This window comes from Mesocricetus auratus, unplaced genomic scaffold (assembly GCF_017639785.1).
Source record: "Mesocricetus auratus isolate SY011 unplaced genomic scaffold, BCM_Maur_2.0 Super-Scaffold_100003, whole genome shotgun sequence".
NCBI classification, from domain to species: Eukaryota; Metazoa; Chordata; class Mammalia; order Rodentia; family Cricetidae; genus Mesocricetus; species Mesocricetus auratus.
Genome location: NW_024429188.1, coordinates 73,075,937 through 73,095,789, shown reverse-complemented (window position 1 = coordinate 73,095,789; position 19,853 = coordinate 73,075,937). Strand labels below are relative to the sequence as shown.

Genomic DNA, 19,853 nt, shown 5'->3' with positions numbered 1-19,853 from the left:
TTAGATAGCAGGAACTTTGAGCCATATCCCCCTAACTTTCAGGGACAGCAATGGGAATTGGAGATTGAGTTAATCACCAGTGGTCAGTTAAATTAATCAAGTCTATATAACTGAACTTCTTTTATTATCTTAATTAATAGAAACTGGAAAGTTTGCTGATGGGTGAATGTATTCATGTACTCAAATGGTAGGGCACTGCATCTCCTTGGGGGCAGCACCTCCTATATCTTGTACTCTTTTAGACATTGTCCCAAGTACCACCTCATCTACCTTGTCACTCAAGGACTTCAGAATTTTTTATTATAAACTAGTAACATTAAAGGGTTTCCATGGCTTCTTCTGAATATTTGTAACAAATTCCTGAACAAGAAAATGGTTGTAGAAACCTGTGATTAGTAGCCAAGGCAGAGAGAAGTGTGAGTAACACAAAGATTCACCATGTTTGCTTATCATCTGACACTGGAGGCAGTCTTGTGACACCGAGCCCTTAAACTATGGAGTCTTTACTAGCTTTGGCTAGTGACATATCCAGTTAAATTGTAGGCCATGTACATGGTGTTTTCAGAGAACTAGGAAAACTACTTTTTTTTTTAAAAAGCACATACACATTTATTGTCATGTAAGCTGAGAGACTGTTTTCATTTACTTGGTATTCAGAGGATATGGGGAACTACTCAGAAAAGACAGGAAGGTGCCGACTGACTGCTATCTAGGATGGAAGCAAAGGAGCAAAATACAAGGAAGATAGAAAATAGTGTGAAGAATAAAAACTATGCGTTTTTATGAAGTAATTTCTATAGGACCCAAAAGACAAGTATCTCAGATGCAGGACATTAGAAAAAAGGAAGTCTCACAAGAGTCAGCAACATATATTTCTAAACAGGAAGGAGCTGCTGCCTAGGACTTAGGACTTAGCTGGGACCAGGACATAACCTTTCAGAGGTTAGGATTAGAGAATCCCAATGAGAAATTCAATGCAAAAAGCAAAAAGAACTTAGATGCTCTCCCTTTCACTTTATGTCTCCTATCTTCATCCCTAATTTCCCTGGGTGACACTAATTTCGCTAGTCTTTCCCTGGCCAGCTGGAACCCTGGAGGAAAAGGCAGGTGTCATGTTCACTCTTTTCTTCTCAAGTTTTAGCTGTCCTGGGACATCTCCAGTGGCTGGATACTCCCATTAAGGAAATCAGACAGAAAGTAGAGAATAAGAGGCTACATAATGGGAAACAGAGTGGCCTCTTTTTACTTCATTGTTCCCCCTCTCTGGGTTCCTAAAGCCAATTCTACCTATAACATCACCACCCTCACACACATGCAGAGTAGGAAGAGGAAGGGAGGGAGGGAGGGAGGGAGGGAGGGAGGGAGGGAGGGAGGGAGGGAGGGAGGGAGAGAGCGAGGGAGGAGAACAAACACAGCATGGGGTAGGAGTCTAGAGATGGAATTCAGAAGTTAGGAAGGAGTGAGGGCTTCTGAGGCATTTCAAGCACTATCATCTAGTCTGAACCACTGCCACCCAAAGGATGCCATTTCTCATCTCCAACACACTTCATTAGCAACTGTTGTTTCTCCACAGGAATCCATCCTACAGGGTGGCTGGTACTTGCTCCTTGAGCTCCTGACCTGGCAAACATACCTTAGATTGACTGAGGGATGATTTCTCCCATCCAATCAACACTACTATTCTGTACACATAAAAAATGGTTTTCAAGCTAACACAGCATGGACATTAGCTCAACCACCTTAACCCTCGCCCCCTTGTTCTACCTACCCCAACTGCCAGCTATATGGCTCTCTTTTTGTCTCCATTACAGTAAGCATAGCTCTCTGTGTCCAAGGAAAAGCCTCGTCATACAACTCCCTATCAGACCAGCAAGGCGGCAAAACATCTGTAGTAGCTCTGAAGCACTGGAACAGAATATTCTGCCTCTGGAGCTGAGTTCCTGTCCAGAGGAACCTGAACCTTCTTACCCTGAAGACACAATTGGAAGGGAGCTAGATTAGTAGTCAAAGCTTTCAGCCTGAAATCTAGGGGCTTGCCCTCTAAGAGTGCTTGGCCTAAAAAAAAAAAATGAAAAGCTTCCCTTGACACTCAGGTCACGCAATGATTCTTTAATGGTAATTTGTATAATGTTTAAACATATGAAAACACAGAAATCTCGAAATGTATCAATAAAGCAAGCGTTTAATTTGTAGTTCCTACCATGATAATTATTCCTGTTATGGTTTGTGGTTTTTAAAGGGAGACTAAATTATCACTTTGTCCTAATCCTAAATTTCATAAACTAACATCAAGTGGGAAAATGTTTCACTGCCAGGTACATTCTACAATGTTTGGGCAAAATCAATACAAGTTACTATATACCATTTTAGTCACACATGGGATTCCATAGTCTATTGGTTGAGGTACTTTTTATCCTTGCTTATACTAACTTGTAGATACTATACTTACTATATATTGAAAGATTTGTTCAATTGTATAGATAACATTAAATGTTCCAGGCTATTGCATGTAAGATGGTAATCAGCTTTTATATAATTCCGTGATATTATCCTATCATTTGATTCCTTGTGCGTATGAAGTCCGATATATATTATTTATATATTTATCCTGTGTATATGACATACATACATACATATCCCCTTTGACTGTTTCTTGGACGTAGCAGTTGTTCATTGGTAGGTAAAATTCTTGCACTGTGCTCCCATTTTATCTTTTTGAAAATATATAGCATTCTCAGACAAAAGAAAATAAATGTTTTTATGTCTAAAATAATGAAACATTTTCTATTTCCCACAAGTTGTACTCTATCTCCAAACCAAGTTCATTCCTGACTTGTGAAATACTCCTGTATGAAGGTTTCTTGCAGTCTGTGGCATCTTTGTTGTGGCAAAATACACAGAACACCAAACTTATCATTTTAATCAATTTAAACTGTGCAATTCAGTTACAAAATTCCCAAGGTTGTTGCAACCGTATCACCACTGTCTAGTTGTAGAACTTTGTTGCCATCTAAAAAGGAAATGTTATTGACTGTTTGACGGTAACAAATACATGATTCATTGTAACAAAAACAAATTTCATTTTTTTGTACCACAAGCCTAATTCAAACAGTAATCTTGGCTCTGAAGTCTGATTCATTTATAACTTTTCTAAATCACTTTATCTCTGAACTTTTAAACACTTTAGGTTAATCATTTATACAAACATACCCTTTTCCCAGCATGCCCACCTATAACTAAAGTCACTAGATGGGAATATATCAACTTTTGTGTGTTTTGCTAAATTTTGTATTTCTTTAATGCACATATCTAAAATTTTAACTTTTTACGTTTTAATACAGATAAGGGCTATACTATAAGTTGCTTTGGTTGCAATGAGCTCAGACATTTTATTTATACACAAATTTTAAAGTAACACCTACTTTTACAAATATGATCCCAAATTCTTCTCTAGTTTACTATATGTAAAATTACTAATGCTTCATGTCAATAAATTAATCCATATGTAGGTACTTCAATGATTAATACTTTTATTGGTCTATCATCATGCAGGAAATATTACTTCTGAGACTATTTAATAAGACACACTGGCTCTCAACCTTCCTAATGCTGTGACCCTTTAATACAGTTCCTCGTGTTATGGGAACCCCCAACCAAAAAGTTATTTATGTTGCTACTTCATAACTGTATTTTGCTACTGTTACAAACTGCAAATATTGTTTGGCTAAAGAGGTTTGTCAAACCCACAAATTGAGAACCACTGAATTAGAGTCTTTTTCATTTGCCATCTAGGTTGTATTGAAGCAAAAATCTATACTTTGAATGATTAACTGCCGTTTGGATTTGGCAGTTCCTCAAGACTTACCCTACTTTTCCAAGTGCATCACTCTGTAAGCTCACCCTGCTTATCTCACCCCTGTTAGTGGGGCTTACTTTCCCACTGCACACTTCTCTTCACATCACCGTGGCTCATTTCCAAGCATGCTTCCTGCTCGGTGACTAAGTCCCACTTCTTTCAGGTATTTCTTGAGTACTAAAGCCCACAGGAATCTTCCTTCCTAAAATAGGATTTTCTAGTAAGCATGTGTTTGTTCTAATACCAATCATCTATTTTTGAATGTATATAATGTATCTGGATCTGGTTTTTAAAGTGAAGAAGGGTCATTTATGCCAATTTCAACATCGAACTTTATTGAAAACACAGACTCAAGTAGAGAACCACATGTTTAAACAACAAATAGCAGGATAGCTTACTCATATGACTTGGTTCACTGGGAGCTCAACACTAAAAGGTATCACAAGCTGGACAGTAAGACAAGTATCACTTCTGATATTCATTTTGGCATCCACAAATGATCCAGCTCACAATAAGAGTTTGACAAGTTAACATTAGCATTAAAATATAAGTTACAACACAACCAAACTGTGAACACCAAAGCACTATTTGGGGCTCTTTGGGAACATAAGGCTGATCAGTGGAAGGTGGTTAATCACACGGACTTTACTCATCCTCCTCAGAATCATTTTGATTGTCTATTTGGATTTGCAGTCGCTTAGCTAGCTCTTCAAACTCATGGAATGCAGAGACAAGTGGCTCAAGACAGAAATCTTCATCAACTAAAGACATTGCTCCACTTTTCACAATGTTACTGATATTCTGAAACATTTTAATAACAATCTGAATGTTATCATTTGTCTCCTCTATGTTAAAGAGACCCACAAATATTGACAGAGCTTTGGCACTGAATAGCTTTTTTGCCACCATAGGATTCTCAGACAAGTTCAACAGCATTTTCAGAACATGAAACTTTGTTCTTGCATTGCCTGTGGTTAATAAGGTAAGAAAGCCGGACACATAATTGGCAATCAGTGTGTGATAATCGGTAGTTATAGTAAGGTGTCTAAGCATCCTTATTCCAGTAAGTTGTTCAAGCGAATTGACAGCATGTGCAAGGGTTTCCTCACACACTTGGCATATAAATGTCTCAATCATGTTTAGATTTGGATAAGGTGGAGCCATGTGAATCATATTTTCCAAAAAATTAGTTCTAACTCGAGAGGAAGGATAATTCATCAGAGTTTCAATAAGTGAGACAACACCAGAATCGCGAATGAAATCTCGGGTAAACTGAGAAGCAGTTCTCATACCCATTGCAATTTTAGATATCTCATGGATAAAAGGATCACGAATTTTGTCCATTAGCAGAAGGAGCTCTTCAAACTCTGCAGAGCCTATTTTAAGCTCACATTGTATGCAGCTGCAAGACCAATTCTCAGGGTCTGCACTCTCCCTGGCCTTAAGATGCTGTCGAATTTCCTGGACTGATCGGTAAGAGGGATCATACTGAAATGGGAACTCGGGCTCGTGCAGAGCAGGCTGGAGCACAGCTTCCTGCTCTTCCCCCTCTGCACCAAGTTCCACGTTCTTGTCTTTTGCCTCAGCATTTTCAGAGTCCCCTTCAGGGACTCTAAAGGGGTTTGTCGAAGGGAAGCCAAAGCCATGGCAAGGCCCAGGGTTGAAGTCAACAGTAACCTCATCCCAGGTTTTGGGCCTGGATGATACATTAAGCTCTTCCTCAGCAGAATCTCTGAGCCTGCTCTTAGCCTTGTACACAGGTCTGGGATTTAGGTCAAAGCAGGCCTCATCTCTATCCCAGAACCAGGACCCAAACAGGGCCTCTTCCTCTGACTCAGGCCTGATCTCATCTCTGGCCACAGCTCCCAAAGTGGGCTTTTCTTCGGTCCAGAACAAGGACCCACCAATGGCTCCCTCTTCGGCCCCTGGTTCAGATTCACAGATTGCTGCAATTTCAGCCTCAAAATTAGTCTCTTGTTCTGCCCAGAACCAGGACCCAATAATGACTTCCTCATCAAACCTGGACTCTTGTTTGACCCTGTCACTGTTTTTAACATCTTTTTGGTTTCTGTTTTTCAAGATGCTATTAGACTCTTCTTTATCTCTGCGCCTGAATCTATTAGACTCTTCCCCAGGCAGAAACCAGGACTTTTTATAGAACTCATCTTCAGATTCAGATTCAAAATAGTCCTCTCTCTTTGTCTTGGTCTTAGGTCTCACATTTGCCTCTTCCCTGGCTCTGGGCCTAATCACCTCATTGGTATTTTCTCCAGGCCAAAAGCAGAATGGGTTGCCTGCCTCATCCTCAGAGCCAGACCAAGAATCAGTATAGGGCTCTTGTTTGGATCTGGGCCTGGACCTGGCATTAGTCTGATGTTTAGCCCTGTGCCTGGACCTAGTATTTGCCTCTTCCCTGGGCCATGATCTGATACTGGTCTCCTCTCCACTCCACAAAGAAGACATTGTAGAGGATTCATCTGCTGACCAAAATCCAGACTCATTAGAGGTCTCCTCCCTGACTCTGGGCCTGGGATAGCACCAAGAACCCATGTTAGTCTGCTCTCCTGGTCCAAACCAGGGCTGGATTCCAGCCTGGCCCTGGGTCCCAGGAAAGGTTTCATTGTCCATATTGACCAGTGCTCTATTCATAGACAGACTCTTAGATTTAGGAACAGATGTAGACTCAGAATTGACCAGTGGCCATGTGACAGCATTAGGTAAGGGTGCTCTCTCAGCCTGTGGCATTGCCTCAGCCCCAAACTCATTCTGTGCCCATGCCTGAGCCTCATCATTAGGCCTTGCTCCTGGGATTGGCTTGGCCTCAGTCTTAGGACGAGCACCACCTACTGCCCTGGCATCAGTTTTGGGCCTGGCACCAGTCATTACTTGGGCCTCAGATCTAGGCCTTGCTCCAGCCATTGCCTGCACATCATTTTTAGGTCTTGTTCCAGACAATGACTGGGTTTCAGTTTTAGGCCTTGCCCGAGAAGATTTAGTTTCAGTTTTGGGCCTTGCTCCACTTGTTGCTGGAGCCTGGGGTCTGACTTTGGGTCTGACCACCAGAGGGACTTCACTCTCCCTATCAGCCCCACCCATAACCTCTTCCTGAGGCTTCTTATCAGGCTTGGACTGAGAACCAGTCTCAATGTCTGCCCCAGTCATGGTACAAATTAGAGAGAAGGCTCAATTAAGAATGTCTACCAAAGCCTCAGTGTCAACAAGAGATCTGTCACAATGCTGTGTCTTCACACTCTGCTCTTTAGATGACCCAAGAGACAGAGTGAGTACCAGGAATAAACCACCAGTCTGGAACCAATAAGATTCCTACCCAAGCACAATCTCAGTCAATAACACAGACGCAGTTCAGAAGAGGCGAGGCCAAGCCGGAGGAAGATGGACAGGTCCTAGGTGGGCGCAGATCTGTTGACTGCACTGGTCAGCAGCAACCCCAGCACTGCCAAGCAGCTACTGCAGGTGATCTAAGAAGATTTAAAAAAAGAGGAAATCAGTCTCATACAATTCTGTTGCCTCCTGTAGCAACTACACAGAGACACGGGTGGATAAAGCTGAGTGGAACAGCTCAGCTATGAGAAAACCTCTATGTTCCTTTTGCCTGAAGGGTGATCTCTACTACCCCCATCCAAAAGTGAAAACCCCTCCATACCAACCTTCACCGATGTGGTGCAACTCCCTCCTTTTTATGCGTTCAAGTGATGTTAAGACCAACAGCTGATGGCGGGGAGTCCTACAAATGCATAAAAAAAAGGGACTGTAGTGCCTGCTACATAGGCACACATCCCTGAGTCCAAACAACAGCAAAACCATGCCTGTCTTCTGTCTAAAGTTTCTGTCCCCAATCCCAGCCCTTGTCCTATGGATCACAGACTAACTCATATCTACTTCTCTGAAAGGGAATAAATGATCTTGTGGCAGTGAGCGTATTTAGGTAGCAGTAGAGACATCAGGCACCCTCTTGGGTCACAGCACTCTGCATTTCCTTCCTCAGTACCTGGCTCCTGTGCTGCCCCTGATTTTTGACAACCTCCAGAGATCTTGGAACAGTCTCCTCGATGCCTTCTTTCCTTTCTCTCAGAACTGACCAGCCTTAAAGCAACCCTGTGGACAAAGATATGAAAATGTAAGACAACTGGGAAATGATGGCAACAGCTGTAGGCACATTTGAGGGACAGTAAAGACATCGTGTCCCCTCTTGGGTTAGAGCACTGTGCATTTCCTTCCTCAGTACCTGACTCCTGCACCGCCCCTGACTCTCACCAACCTCCACAGATCTTGAGACAGTCTCCTCGATGCCTTCTTTCCTTTCTCTCAGAACTGACCAGCCTTAAAGCAAGCCTGTGGACAAAGAGATGAAAATGTAAGACAACTGGGAAATGATGGCAGCAGCTGTAGGCACATTTGGGGGACAGTAAAGACATCATGTCCCCTCTTGGGTTACAGCACTGTGCATTTCCTTCCTCAGTACCTGGCTCCTGCACCGCCCCTGACTCTCACCAACCTCCACAGATCTTGAGACAGTATCCTCGATGCCTTCTTTCCTTTCTCTCAGAATTGACCAGCCTTAAAGCAAGCCTGTGGACAAAGAGATGAAAATGCAAGACAATCGGGAAATGATGGCAGCAGCTGATCTCGTGGAGAAGAACACCACCAAGGGTAAGAAGCAGATCATGTGTCTTTCGTCATTCAGGGTCCTACTGCTGGAACGTTCTAGATTTATTTTGCCTGGCTGCAGGGTTCCTGAAGTAACACCCCCTCCCTGATGTCATACTCATTAGTCCTTCTGCAATTGTGATGATTCACCACTAGGTGGCCATGTTTCCTTGCCTTGCGCAGCAAAAAATTGGGGAAGGGCACAGCACATTCTAGAAAGCAGGTTCTGAAGTGGTCCTTGGATTTATGACTCCGTCATCATCCCCAAACCACCTTTTTAGACCCCAAATTTGGGACGTAGGGAAGGAATGAGGGAGGGAGGGAGGGAGTGGAAGGACATTGGGGAAAGTACCTGCAAGGCTGTGAAAAATGAGATTAGGAGACACTAATGGATGCCCCACCTGTTCTGATCTGTCACCCCCACACTTTTCGCATCTCCACTCAGTGTCTGGTGCCCAATCCCACTGTCACACACCTCCAGAAATCCACGCCATTTTCCTGTTCCTCTTTCCTCAAGACTCTGGTTTACAGATGCTCACTGTGGCCTGTCAGAATATGCCAGACCTACCACGCAGACAGGAGACTTTGCCATCAAGCAGGAGCCTGTGGGAAGGGACAGCACCCAGGACGCAGGGTACAAGGGTCCCTCTCCGGAAACAGATCAGAACCCTAGTAGCCCAGGCGACTCACCACCCGCCAGCTGAGCTGTCCCAGAGCTGGACACCCTCCCTGCACCACACGGGAGGACTCTTGCCCCCCACCATTCCAGCACCGCCATTTCTCCTGCAGCCGCCTCCCCTGGATCCGTGGGCTCCCTGGATGCCCCTTACACTACCACATTTCTCCTACATTCCCCTACCCTGTAACCATTTTGGGGTCCAGATACCATGGAGGGCGGGGCACCAGCGCCCGGGAAGCCAACTGTCAGGCTGTCTGCTCTGCCAGTCTCCAGACTCTCACACCCAGTGGCTCCAGCCGCCCCCTGTGCCTTAGACCCGACCCGGGACCCCGCTTGCCCCTCACCGCCTGGGATCTCCGGGAACCGCGCACCACTCCAGGAAGCCCCGGTCGCCCCCACTGCTGCACTCCCTGTCAGGGCCGGGCGAGGGTCCGCAGTGCGAGGCCGCCCCGAGCCCTCGACACACCCCCACTTGCCTGGCCAGGCGCACGGCCCAGGTCCCCGGGCTGCCCCGCGTCCCCGTCCGCTCCTGGCTGGGCTCCGTCCTCCGCAGCTCCTCTCCCTGGGCTTTGCGCGCGAGTGCGATGGCAGAGACGCGTCCCGCCCCCACGCCTCTGCACCAAACGGGCAGGGGCTGCTGCGCAGGATGCGGCAGGCACAGCTCGCCTCGAGGGTGTCGGGAAGGGGGCGGAGGGATATGGCGCACCGGGCTCGACGCCCCCTCCCGGGCCCACCGTAGTTCCGACTCGGGGTGGGCGGGGCCGGAGACAGCCCGCTCCACTCGGAGGGAGGGAAGGGCGGCACCCGTGGGCGTCTGCAGACCCCCTGCTCACCCTAACCACAGACCACCACCGCTTTGCTGGGGTCACTACAGTGTGTGGGATGGCTGAGAGTCAGGGTCTATGAGGGCTTTGGGGAGTGGGGACGGCAGGGAGAAGGGGGGACTATATGGAAGAAGATTCTGGAATTGGGGAGCAGGAGGGAACAGCGGATGGATACTGAGTGGGCCCCTAGGTACATCTGCACTTCAGAACGAGGCTGGACAGCGCCTACTCATCCCAGTACTCCCTCTCTATTCCCCCTCCCAATTTCCTCCCTTTTCTGACGCCAATGGAAGGGGAGGGGGGCTGTTAATACTGCAGCCTGAGAGGGGACAGGTGACCTAGCAACAGCCAGCCAGTAGGTTCTCCCAGGTTTTCTTTCATTGGTTCCTTCAACCATGAAGAGGAGGAGGGCACTCCTGAGGTGGGGGTTTCCATTACATCCCCCACCACTACCCCTATTCCAAAGGGGAGACAGAGGCAGGCAGGGAGGGAAGGAAGGAGGGAAATGGAAAAGGATAGATGGAAGGAGGAGGGAGGAAGGGAGGGAGAGACACAGATAAAGAGAGACAGAGAGAGAGGGATACACAGAGAGAAATTTTGTCATTCTAAGTAGTAATACCTTCGGGTTGTTTATTTTCTGTCCCCACAATTGCTCTTTCCCTGTCAGTATTTGCAGGTTGTGAGAGTCCTGCCTCTCAGCTGTTCCATGGCCTAGGGTTGGAATTCATTTTGGGTCTGTTCAGTTACCTTGCCAATGGTTCTCTGGAATCTCTTCCAGTCATGGCCAAGCTCTCATATTTGATAGTGTTCTAACGCAGGAGGAATTAACTAGCTTGGATTTCACCCACACCTAACTGCCTAGATTCACTGTCTGTCTCAGGAAAAGGACCCTCCATGCATATTTTCCCTTAAGACCCACACCTGGCTGATTTTGAATCTTTTCTTTTGCCCCATCCCTCTGTTCTTCATCCCCTCTTTTCTGGACTTGTTCTGTAGGAAAAACAGCAGTGACATTAAGCACACACTGAAGTTGTTGGCCTTGCCCCTTTAGAAATTCATTTACGCACCTACCCAGTGTTTAGCAAGAGAACAACCCCCAGTCCATACCCAGGATATGTGAATATGTGTTATTTGGCCAAGGAAAATTGAAGTTGCAGTTGGAACTATGATTATTAATTATGGAATTAACACACAATTATGCTGGATTTGGCTACCCAGTATAACTGCAACAGTGTTTAGGTGTGGCATAACGTTCTGTGATTGAAGAAAGCAGCAAGGGGGAAGAAAAGCAGAATGTCCATTGGTAAAGCTTCAAGGCTGGAAGGAATACAGTAGTCACAGAATGCAGAAAACCAAAGAAGATTGTCCCATAGCAAATGTTATCAGGAAAGGAACCCTCAGAATACCTTTGCATTACCGTCACCTTTTAAAGTAATTTCTAACCTCCATAACTATAAAATAATAGATATGCATTATCTTAAGCTTCTACATTTGTTTTTAATTAATTTTATTTAAATTAAAAACTATCTTATTTCACATACCAATCCCAGTTACCTCTCCCTCCTGTTCTCCCATGCCCCCACCAACCCCCATCCCATCCCCATCCACTCCTCAATGAGGGTGAAGCCTTCCATGGGGGATCATCAAAGTCTATCACATCATTTGGGACAGGACCTAGGCCCTCCCTTGTGTATCTAGGCTGAGAGAGTATCCTTCCATAGGGAAAGCCCATTCCTGCACTAGGGATAAATACTGATTCCAATGCCAAACGCCACATAGACTGCCCAGGCCCCCCAACTTTCAACCACATTCAGGGGGCCTGTTTTTTTCCTATGCTAGTTCCTCAGCTGTCAGACTGGGGTCCATGAGCTCCCACTTGCTCAGGTTTCTGTGGTTTCCCCAGCCAGATCTTGAACCCTTTGCTCACTCCTCCCTCTCTGTAACTAGGTTCCAGGAGCTCAGTTCAGTGTTCAGCTCTGGGTGTCTGACTCTGTTTCCATCAACTGCTGGATGAAGGCTCCAGGATGGAATATAAGGTAGTCATCAATCTCATTATAGGAGAAGGGCATTTAAGGTAGTTTCCCCACTATTGCTTAGATTCTTACTCGGGGTCATCCTTGTGGATCCCTTGAGATTTCCCTGTGCCAGATTTCTCATTAAACTCATAATGGCTCCGTCTATTAAGGTATCTCTTTTCTTGCTCTCCTTCTCTCTTCTTCCCCCAACTCGACCTTCCTGATCCCTCATGTTCTCCTCCCCCTCCCCTTCTCCCCTCCCCTTTCTCCTACCTCCCTGTCCCCTCTCCCCATGCTCCCAATTTGCTCAGGAGATCTTGTCCCTTTACCCCTCTTTGTGGGACCATGTATGTCTCTCTTAGGGCACTACTTGTTTCCTAGCTTCTCTGGGGTTGTGGATTGTAGTCTGGTTATCCTTTGCTCTACGTCTAATATCCATATATGACTGAGTACATACCATGTTTGTCTTTTTTTGATTAGGTTACCTCACTCAGGATGGTTTCTTCTAGTTCCATCCATTTACCTGTCAATTTCAAGATTTCATTGTTTTTATTTTCCACTCCACTGTGTAATGTACTACATTTTCTTTACCATTTGGTTGAGGGGCATCTAAGTTGTTTCCAGGTTCTGGCTATTACAAATAATGCTACTATGAACATAGTTGAACAGATGTCCTTGTGGTATGAATGTGCATCCTTTGGATATATGCCCAAGAGTGGAATTGCTGGATCTTGAGGTAGACTGATTCCTATTTTCCACTGCAACACATGTTTACACTCCCACCAGCAGTGGAGGAGTGTTCCCCTTTCTCCACATCCTCTCCAGCATAAACTGTCATTGGTGTTTTTGATTTTAGTCATTCTGACAGGTGTAAGATGGTATCTCAGAGTTGTAATTCAGTTGCCTCTGACTAGTCTCTGCTCCACCTTTGTATGTTAAAGGAACCCTGGATGGGGAAAGCTTTTCTAAAATATGTTCCTGTACTAAACAAACTCTTTCTTGCCAACATTCCCCAAAGCAATGAAGTTTAATGAGTTTCATGGTCTGTTCATAGTATTCAGTATTTTAAGCCTTTTAAACAAAAAATTTATTACTTTATGTGCATAGCTGTTTTTGCGTGCAAGTGTGTCTGTGCACCATATGCTTGCTTGGTACCTGCAGAGGTCAGAAGGAGCATGGGATCCCTAGTAACTGGAGTTTCAAATGTGTATAGGCCAATATTTAGGTTCTGGGAATTGAACTCAAGTTTTCTTCAAGGGTAGCACATGCTCTTAACAGCTTAGCAATGTCTCTCACCCCTTGTATTCAGTATTTTAAGCAACCCAAGGCAGGTGGAATTATTTTGGGAAAATCACATACATTATATGGAAATTCTATGGTGTTTTGTGCAAGTAAATTAAGTTCCCAAAGGCTTTGGTCCAAGGGGATTCTAGAAGCACTCTGCTGTGGATACTGAGGGAGTCCCTGTAATCTGCTATAACATTATTAAGAGACTCTCTTGCCATCCTGGCAAGTCTTATACTCACTATCTTTCACTGTGTTTTTCTCTCTAGGAAAATCGGTTTTGCGATCATGTCTCAACATTGCTACTACCCCTACCATTTTTCTCTATTTTTATTAAAGAGTAGTTTTGTGATGGTCCTTGAAGCTCAACTTGGAGACTGCTACCATTTTTTGCACAAAATCACTGGCTGATATGAAAGTAGAACACGGTTTTCATAGTGAAGTTTTCTGTATTTCCATGTAACTATTTATTTGTGAACATATTTTTATTTTTTATTACTTTAATTTTAAATAGCTTGCTTCACATGTCAATCCCAGTTCCCTCTCCCTCCCCTCCTCCCACACCCCCACCATACCCCCCAGCCTCCCACCCTATCCCAACTTCCTTCCACATAGGGGATATCTAGAGTCTGTCATTTCACTCAGGGCAGGGTCCAGGCACTCCCCTAAGAGTACAGGCTAAGAGAGCATCCCTCTTTGTGTTATAGACACACAAAGTCTGTTTGTATGTCAGGGATAAACACTGGTCTACTGCCCAGGGTCCCAAGGGTTACCCAGGCCTCCTCACTGACTCTCACACTCAGGGGGTCTGAATCAGCCCCATGCTGGCCTCCCAGCTGTTGGTCTGGGGTCCAAGAGCTCCCCCTTGTTCAGATCAGCTGGTTTTGCCAGCCCATTCTTTGCCAATTTGCTCATCGCTCCTCTTTCTGTCATGGGTTCCATGGGTTCAGTTCAGTGTTTAACTGTGGGTGTTTGCCTCTGCTTCCATCAGTCACTGGATGAAGGCTCCAGGATGGTTATAGACTTCAATTTCATTATCAGGAATGGGCAATTAAGGTGGTCTCTCCACTATTGCTTAGCTTGCCATTTGGTGTCATCCCTTTAGACCACTAGAGGTCTCACTGGTGCCAGATCTGTCTTCTAAACTATGACTCCCTCTTTTATGGTATTTCTCATCCTGTTCTCCCCTATTCTACCCCCCCCCACTCAACCTTCCTGTTCCCACCATGACCTATTCTCTCTTCCTCTTCTCCCCCTCTCTTATTCCCAGCTTCCACTCCCCCCACCCCTCGCCGTGTTTCCAATCTGTTCAGAAGATCTTGCCTCATTCCTCTTCTATGGAGTACCATGCATGTCTCTCTTAGGTTCTTTCCTGCTTCCCAGACTCTCTGTCAGTGCAAGTGCAGACTGGCACTCTCCTGATCCATGTCTAAAATCCATATATGAGTGAGTACATACCATGTTTGTCTTTTTGTGACTTGGTTACCTCACTCAGGATGGTTTCTTCTAATGCCATCCATTTACCTGCAAATTTCAAGATTCCATTGTTTTTTTTCTGCTGAGTAGTACTCCATTGTGTAAATGTACCACATTTTCTCTATCCACTCTTCAGTTGAGGGGCATCTAGGTTGCTTCCAGGTTCTGGCTATTACAAATAATGCTGCTATGAACATAGTGGAGCAGATGCCCTTGTTGTATGAATGTGCATCTTTTGGATATATGCCTAAGAGGGGAATTGCTGGTTCTTCTGGTAGATTGATTCCCATGTTCCTGAGGAATCTCCATACTGATTTTCAAAGTGGGTGTACGAGTTGGCACTCCCACCAGCAGTGGAGGAGTGTTCCCCTCTCTCCACATCCCTCTCCAGCATAAATTGTCTTTGGTGTTTTTGATTTTAGCCATTCTGACAGGAGTAAGATGGTATCTTAGAGTTGTTTTGATTTGCATTTCCCTGATGGCTAATGATGTTGCGCACTTCCTCAAGTGTCTCTCAGCCATTTTAGACTCTCCTATTGAGAATTCTCTATTTAGTTATGTACCCCATTTTTTTAATTGGATCATTTGGTGTTTTGGAGACTTGCTTCTTGAGTTCTTTGTAAATTTTGGAGATCAGCCCTCTGTCAGATGTGGGGTTAGTGAATATCTTTTCCCATTCTTTGGACTGCCTTTTCATCTTGTTGACTATGTCCTTTGCCTTACAGAAGCTTCTTAATTTCAGGAGGTCCCATTTGTTAATTATCGATCTCAGTGTCTGTGCTACTGGTGTTATGTTCAGGAAGTGTTCTCCACTACCAACTTGTTGAAGAGTATCTCCCACTTTCTCTTCTAAGAGTTTCAGTGTGGTTGGATTTATGTTGAGGTCTTTGATCCATTTGGACTTAAGTTTTGTGCAAGTCGATAGACATGGATCTATCTGCAGTCTTCTGCAGGCCAATACCCAGTTATAGTAGCACAATTTGTTGAAGATGCTTTCTTTTTTCCATTGTATAATTTTAGCTTCTTTGTCAAAAATCAAGTGTTCATAGGTGTGTGGGTTAAAATCAGGGTTTTCAGTTCGGTTCCATTGGTCTACCTGTCTATTTTTGTGCCAATACCAAGCTGTTTTCAGGACTACAGCCTTGTAATAGAGCTTGAAGTCAGGTATGGTGATGCCTCCTGAAGTTCCTTTATTGTATAGGGTTGTTTTGGCTATCCTGGGTCTTTTGTTTTTCCATATAAAGTTGATTATTGTTCTTTCAAGGTCTGTGAAGAATTGTGCCTGAATTTTGATAGGGATTGCATTGAATCTGTAGACTGCTTTTGGCAAGATTGCCATTTTTTTATGTTGATCATACCAATCCAAGAGCATGGGAGATCTTTCCATTTTCTGGTATCTTCTTTGATTTCTTTCTTTAGATACTCAAAGTTCTTGATATACAGGTCTTTCACTTCTTTGGTTAACATTATCCCCAGATATTTGATGCTGTTTATGGTTATTGTAAAGGGTGATGTTTCTCTGATTTCTTTCTCAACCACTTTATAATCTGTATATAATAGGGCCACTGTTTTTTTTTTAGTTAACCTTGTATCCTGCCACTTTGCTGAAGGTGTTTATCAGGTCTAGGAGTTCCCTTGCGGAGTTTTTCGGGTCAATAATGTAAACTATCATATCATCTGCAAATAGTGAAAGCATGACTTCTTCTTTTCCTATTTGTATCCCCTTGATCTCCTTTTGTTGTCTTAGTGAACTAGCTGGAACTTCAAGTACAATATTGAAGAGATATGGAGAGAGTGGACAGCCTTGTCTTGTTATTGATTTTAGAGGAATTGCATTGAGTTTCTCTCCATTTAGTTTGATGTTAGCTGTTGGTTTACTGTATATTGCTTTTATTATGTTCAGGTATGTTACTGTTATCCCTGATCTCTCTAGGACCTTTATCATGAAGGGGTGCTGGATTTTGTCAAAGGCTTTTTCAGCATCTAGTGAGATGATCATGTGGTTTTTCTTCTGCAGTTTGTTTATATGGATTACATTGATAGATTTTTCTCATGTTGAACCATCCCTGCATTCCTGGGATGAAGCCTACTTGATCATGGTGGATGAGTTTTCTGATGTGTTCTTGAATCCGATTTGCCAGTATTTTATTGAGTATTTTTGCATCGATGTTCATGAGGGAAATTGGTCTACAGTTCTCTTTCTTAGTTGTGTCTTTGTGTGGCTTGGTTACCAAGGTAATTGTAGCCTCATAAAAAGAGTTTGGCAGTGAGCCTCCCGCTTCTATTGTGTGGAATACTTTGAGGAGCATTGGAATTATCTCTTCTTTGACTTTCTGGTAGAATTCTGCACTGAAACCATCTGGGCCTGGGCTTTTATTTTTTTGGTTGGGAGACTTTTGATGACTGCTTCTATTTCATTAAGTGTTATAGGTCTGTTTAGATAGTTTATCTGTTCTTAATTTAGTTTTTGAAAGTGATATCTATCCAGGAAGTTGTCCATTTCCTTCAAATTTTCAAATTTTGTGGAGTACAGATTTTCAAAGTATGCCCTGAAGATTCTCTGGATATTCTCAGTGTCCCTTGTTGTGTTCCCCCTTTTCATTTCTGATTTTGTTAATTAGCATGTTCTTTCTCTGTCTTTTGGTTAGTTTGGACAGAGGTTTGCCTATTTTGTTGATTTTCTCAAAGAACCAACTCTTTGTTTCATTGCCGCATGTTGGGGTCTGGAAGGACTTATGCCTTTCCTGTGTGGGCAGGCCCTCTAGATGCCATGAGCGGGGCCTAGAAGAATGAGGGGATGGGTGATGGGCAGGGGATGGGAGATGGTCCCAGGGGGACCCAAGCTCACCTGAATCTTGGGATGCAGGAGATTGGGGTCTGGAAAGACTGATGCCTTTCCTAGGTGGGAAGGTCCTCTAGATGCCATGAGCAGGGCCTGGAATATTGAGGGGATGGGTGATGGGCGGGGAATGGGAAGTGGCCCCAGGGAGACCCAAGCTCACCTGAAGCTGGGAACACAGGAGGTTGGGGTCTGGAAAGACTGATGCCTTTCCTGTGTGGGCGGGTCCTCTGGATGCCAGGAGTGGCCCCTGGAAGATTGAGGGGATGGGTAATGGGTGGGGGATGGGGGATGGTCCCAGGGGAACCCAAGCTCACCTGAATCTTGGGATGCAGGAGGTTGGGGTCTGGAAGAACTGATGCCTTTCCTGTGTGGAAGGGTCCTCTTGTGAACATATTTTTTTACTCACGTTGTTTATATGTTCAGAAAAAGGTAATCCACAAACAACCCAGGCTGTTGCCAAGCTAGTTTTTGCTGAAGACAATATCTACACAACTCTTTGAACAAAGAGAAGTCACCACACACTTTGGACACAGGACTTGGAGGGAGCAAGCTGAAAATGACCTGGAAGACCTCGCCCCATGGATTAGATCTCACAGTACAAGAAGGAGATATGTAATATGCCAAAGGAAAGACAAATTCAAGTCTTACCTAGATATGACATCTATAGATACCAATGACCAGCAAAAGAAGATTCCCCCAAAGGTGTAATAGTGACACTTGTACCTTGGGGGTAACCAGCAGCTGTCTAACTGGATATAAAGTCTGCACAATAACATGGAATTCATGTCTGGTACTGTAAATCTAATCAACTACCCTTTGCTTGTGAGGTCTGGGACTTTTTAAAACAGCTATAATTTTTAAATGCATTCTAATAATTACCTTTATACACACAGATAAGTATAATGCTTTTAATCATCCAATAAATCTTTTTGCAACAGCAGACAGATGACACCATTACAGAAAGGCACCAGTTGGTCAAAATGGAAACAACAGGCTTTGAGGTGCCCAGCCCCCACTGGTACATCTACAACACAGTCACTACATTTAAGCATGTACATTAAGGGAACATCATAGGAAAGGGTCCAGAATGACTGTAAGAGCCAGAAAATCAAGAAGTCAGCCATGAGATTATGCCTTAACCAATAAGGGAAACTTAACCTATAAACCCTCAACAGTATATGATAGCCTGATCAATGACAATGCCAGCCGACATGCCAATGTGGATGGGTAAAATGTCACAAAGTACCACCCTAGGTAAACAGTAATAGGCAATTAATGACTGCTGAGAGAAAGAACCATTCCTCCTCAGGGATGAGCTCCCTAATTAATTATCTAATCAAAAGTGGTCAGCCCCTAAAACATATGCCTATGAGCAACACTAAATTAACTTAGCAGATTGTATTTATATATGTATATGGAACAATAATAGTTGAGGAAAAAGAGAACAAATAAAAATAATACAATTGAAAAAGACATGGGGACGGAGAGATGATGAGTCAACAGTTAAGAGCACTGACTGCTATTCCAGTGGACCCAGGTTCACTTCCCAGCATCCCCATGGCAACTAACAACTATCTTTAACTCCAGTGTCTTTTTTCTGGCCTCCACAGGTGTCAGACATGTATGTGGTACACAGATATACACACAAAGTATCTAAACACATACAATAATAAAATAAAATAAAGGACATGACATGAAGTTGGGAGAGAGATATGTTGAGAGGCCCTAAGGGGACGTTAAGGGAGGAAGTGGGAATAGATATGGTCATAATACATTACATACATGTATGAGATTTTCAAACAATAAAGACAAAAATTTAAATAAACAATCTGCAACTTAAAAATTGAGTACATGTGTTAGAGAGGAAGAGTAATGGGGAAGTATTGAAGGAATTGAATGGGGGAACTGTGGGATGAATTTGATAAAAAAAACATTGTATAGTTATACTGAATTCTTAAATAATAGTAAACTGTGTTTAATTTAAAATTTTTAAGATTTATTTGTTTTTATTTTATGTTTTGTATGTATGTATGTATGTATGTTTGTATGTAAGTGCAGTGCTCCTGTACTGATATGGGATGCCCTCTGTATGCTGTGAATATGTGTTGCTTTTACTTCATAAGCAGTTGCAGGAACCTGGCAGGTGGGAGAGAAACTGGCCCAGTGGGACCCAGTGAGACAGAGAAAAACATCCAACTATAGTGTACCT

At 43.8% G+C, this 19,853-nt stretch overlaps 1 protein-coding gene across 5 annotated transcripts; it reads right to left on the bottom strand.

Annotated features, from left to right (window-relative positions):
• Window positions 1-4,170: 4,170 nt before the first annotated feature.
• Gprasp2 (G protein-coupled receptor associated sorting protein 2) lies at window positions 4,171-9,541 on the bottom strand. Of its 5 annotated transcripts, XM_040744421.1 has the most exons (6): window positions 9,000-9,541; window positions 8,373-8,446; window positions 8,136-8,209; window positions 7,866-7,972; window positions 7,525-7,601; window positions 4,171-7,335 (listed from the first exon to the last, which is right to left on the bottom strand). In XM_040744421.1, exon 6 carries the CDS (start codon window positions 7,016-7,018, stop codon window positions 4,502-4,504), a length of 2,517 nt encoding a protein of 838 aa, XP_040600355.1. In that variant the 5' UTR covers window positions 7,019-7,335; window positions 7,525-7,601; window positions 7,866-7,972; window positions 8,136-8,209; window positions 8,373-8,446; window positions 9,000-9,541; the 3' UTR covers window positions 4,171-4,501. The 5 variants fall into 5 exon arrangements, with proteins under 5 accessions (XP_040600355.1, XP_040600354.1, XP_040600358.1 ...); XM_040744420.1 differs by having other exon boundaries at window positions 8,373-9,541; XM_040744424.1 differs by lacking the exon at window positions 8,136-8,209.
• Between the last annotated feature and the right edge of the window lie 10,312 nt (window positions 9,542-19,853).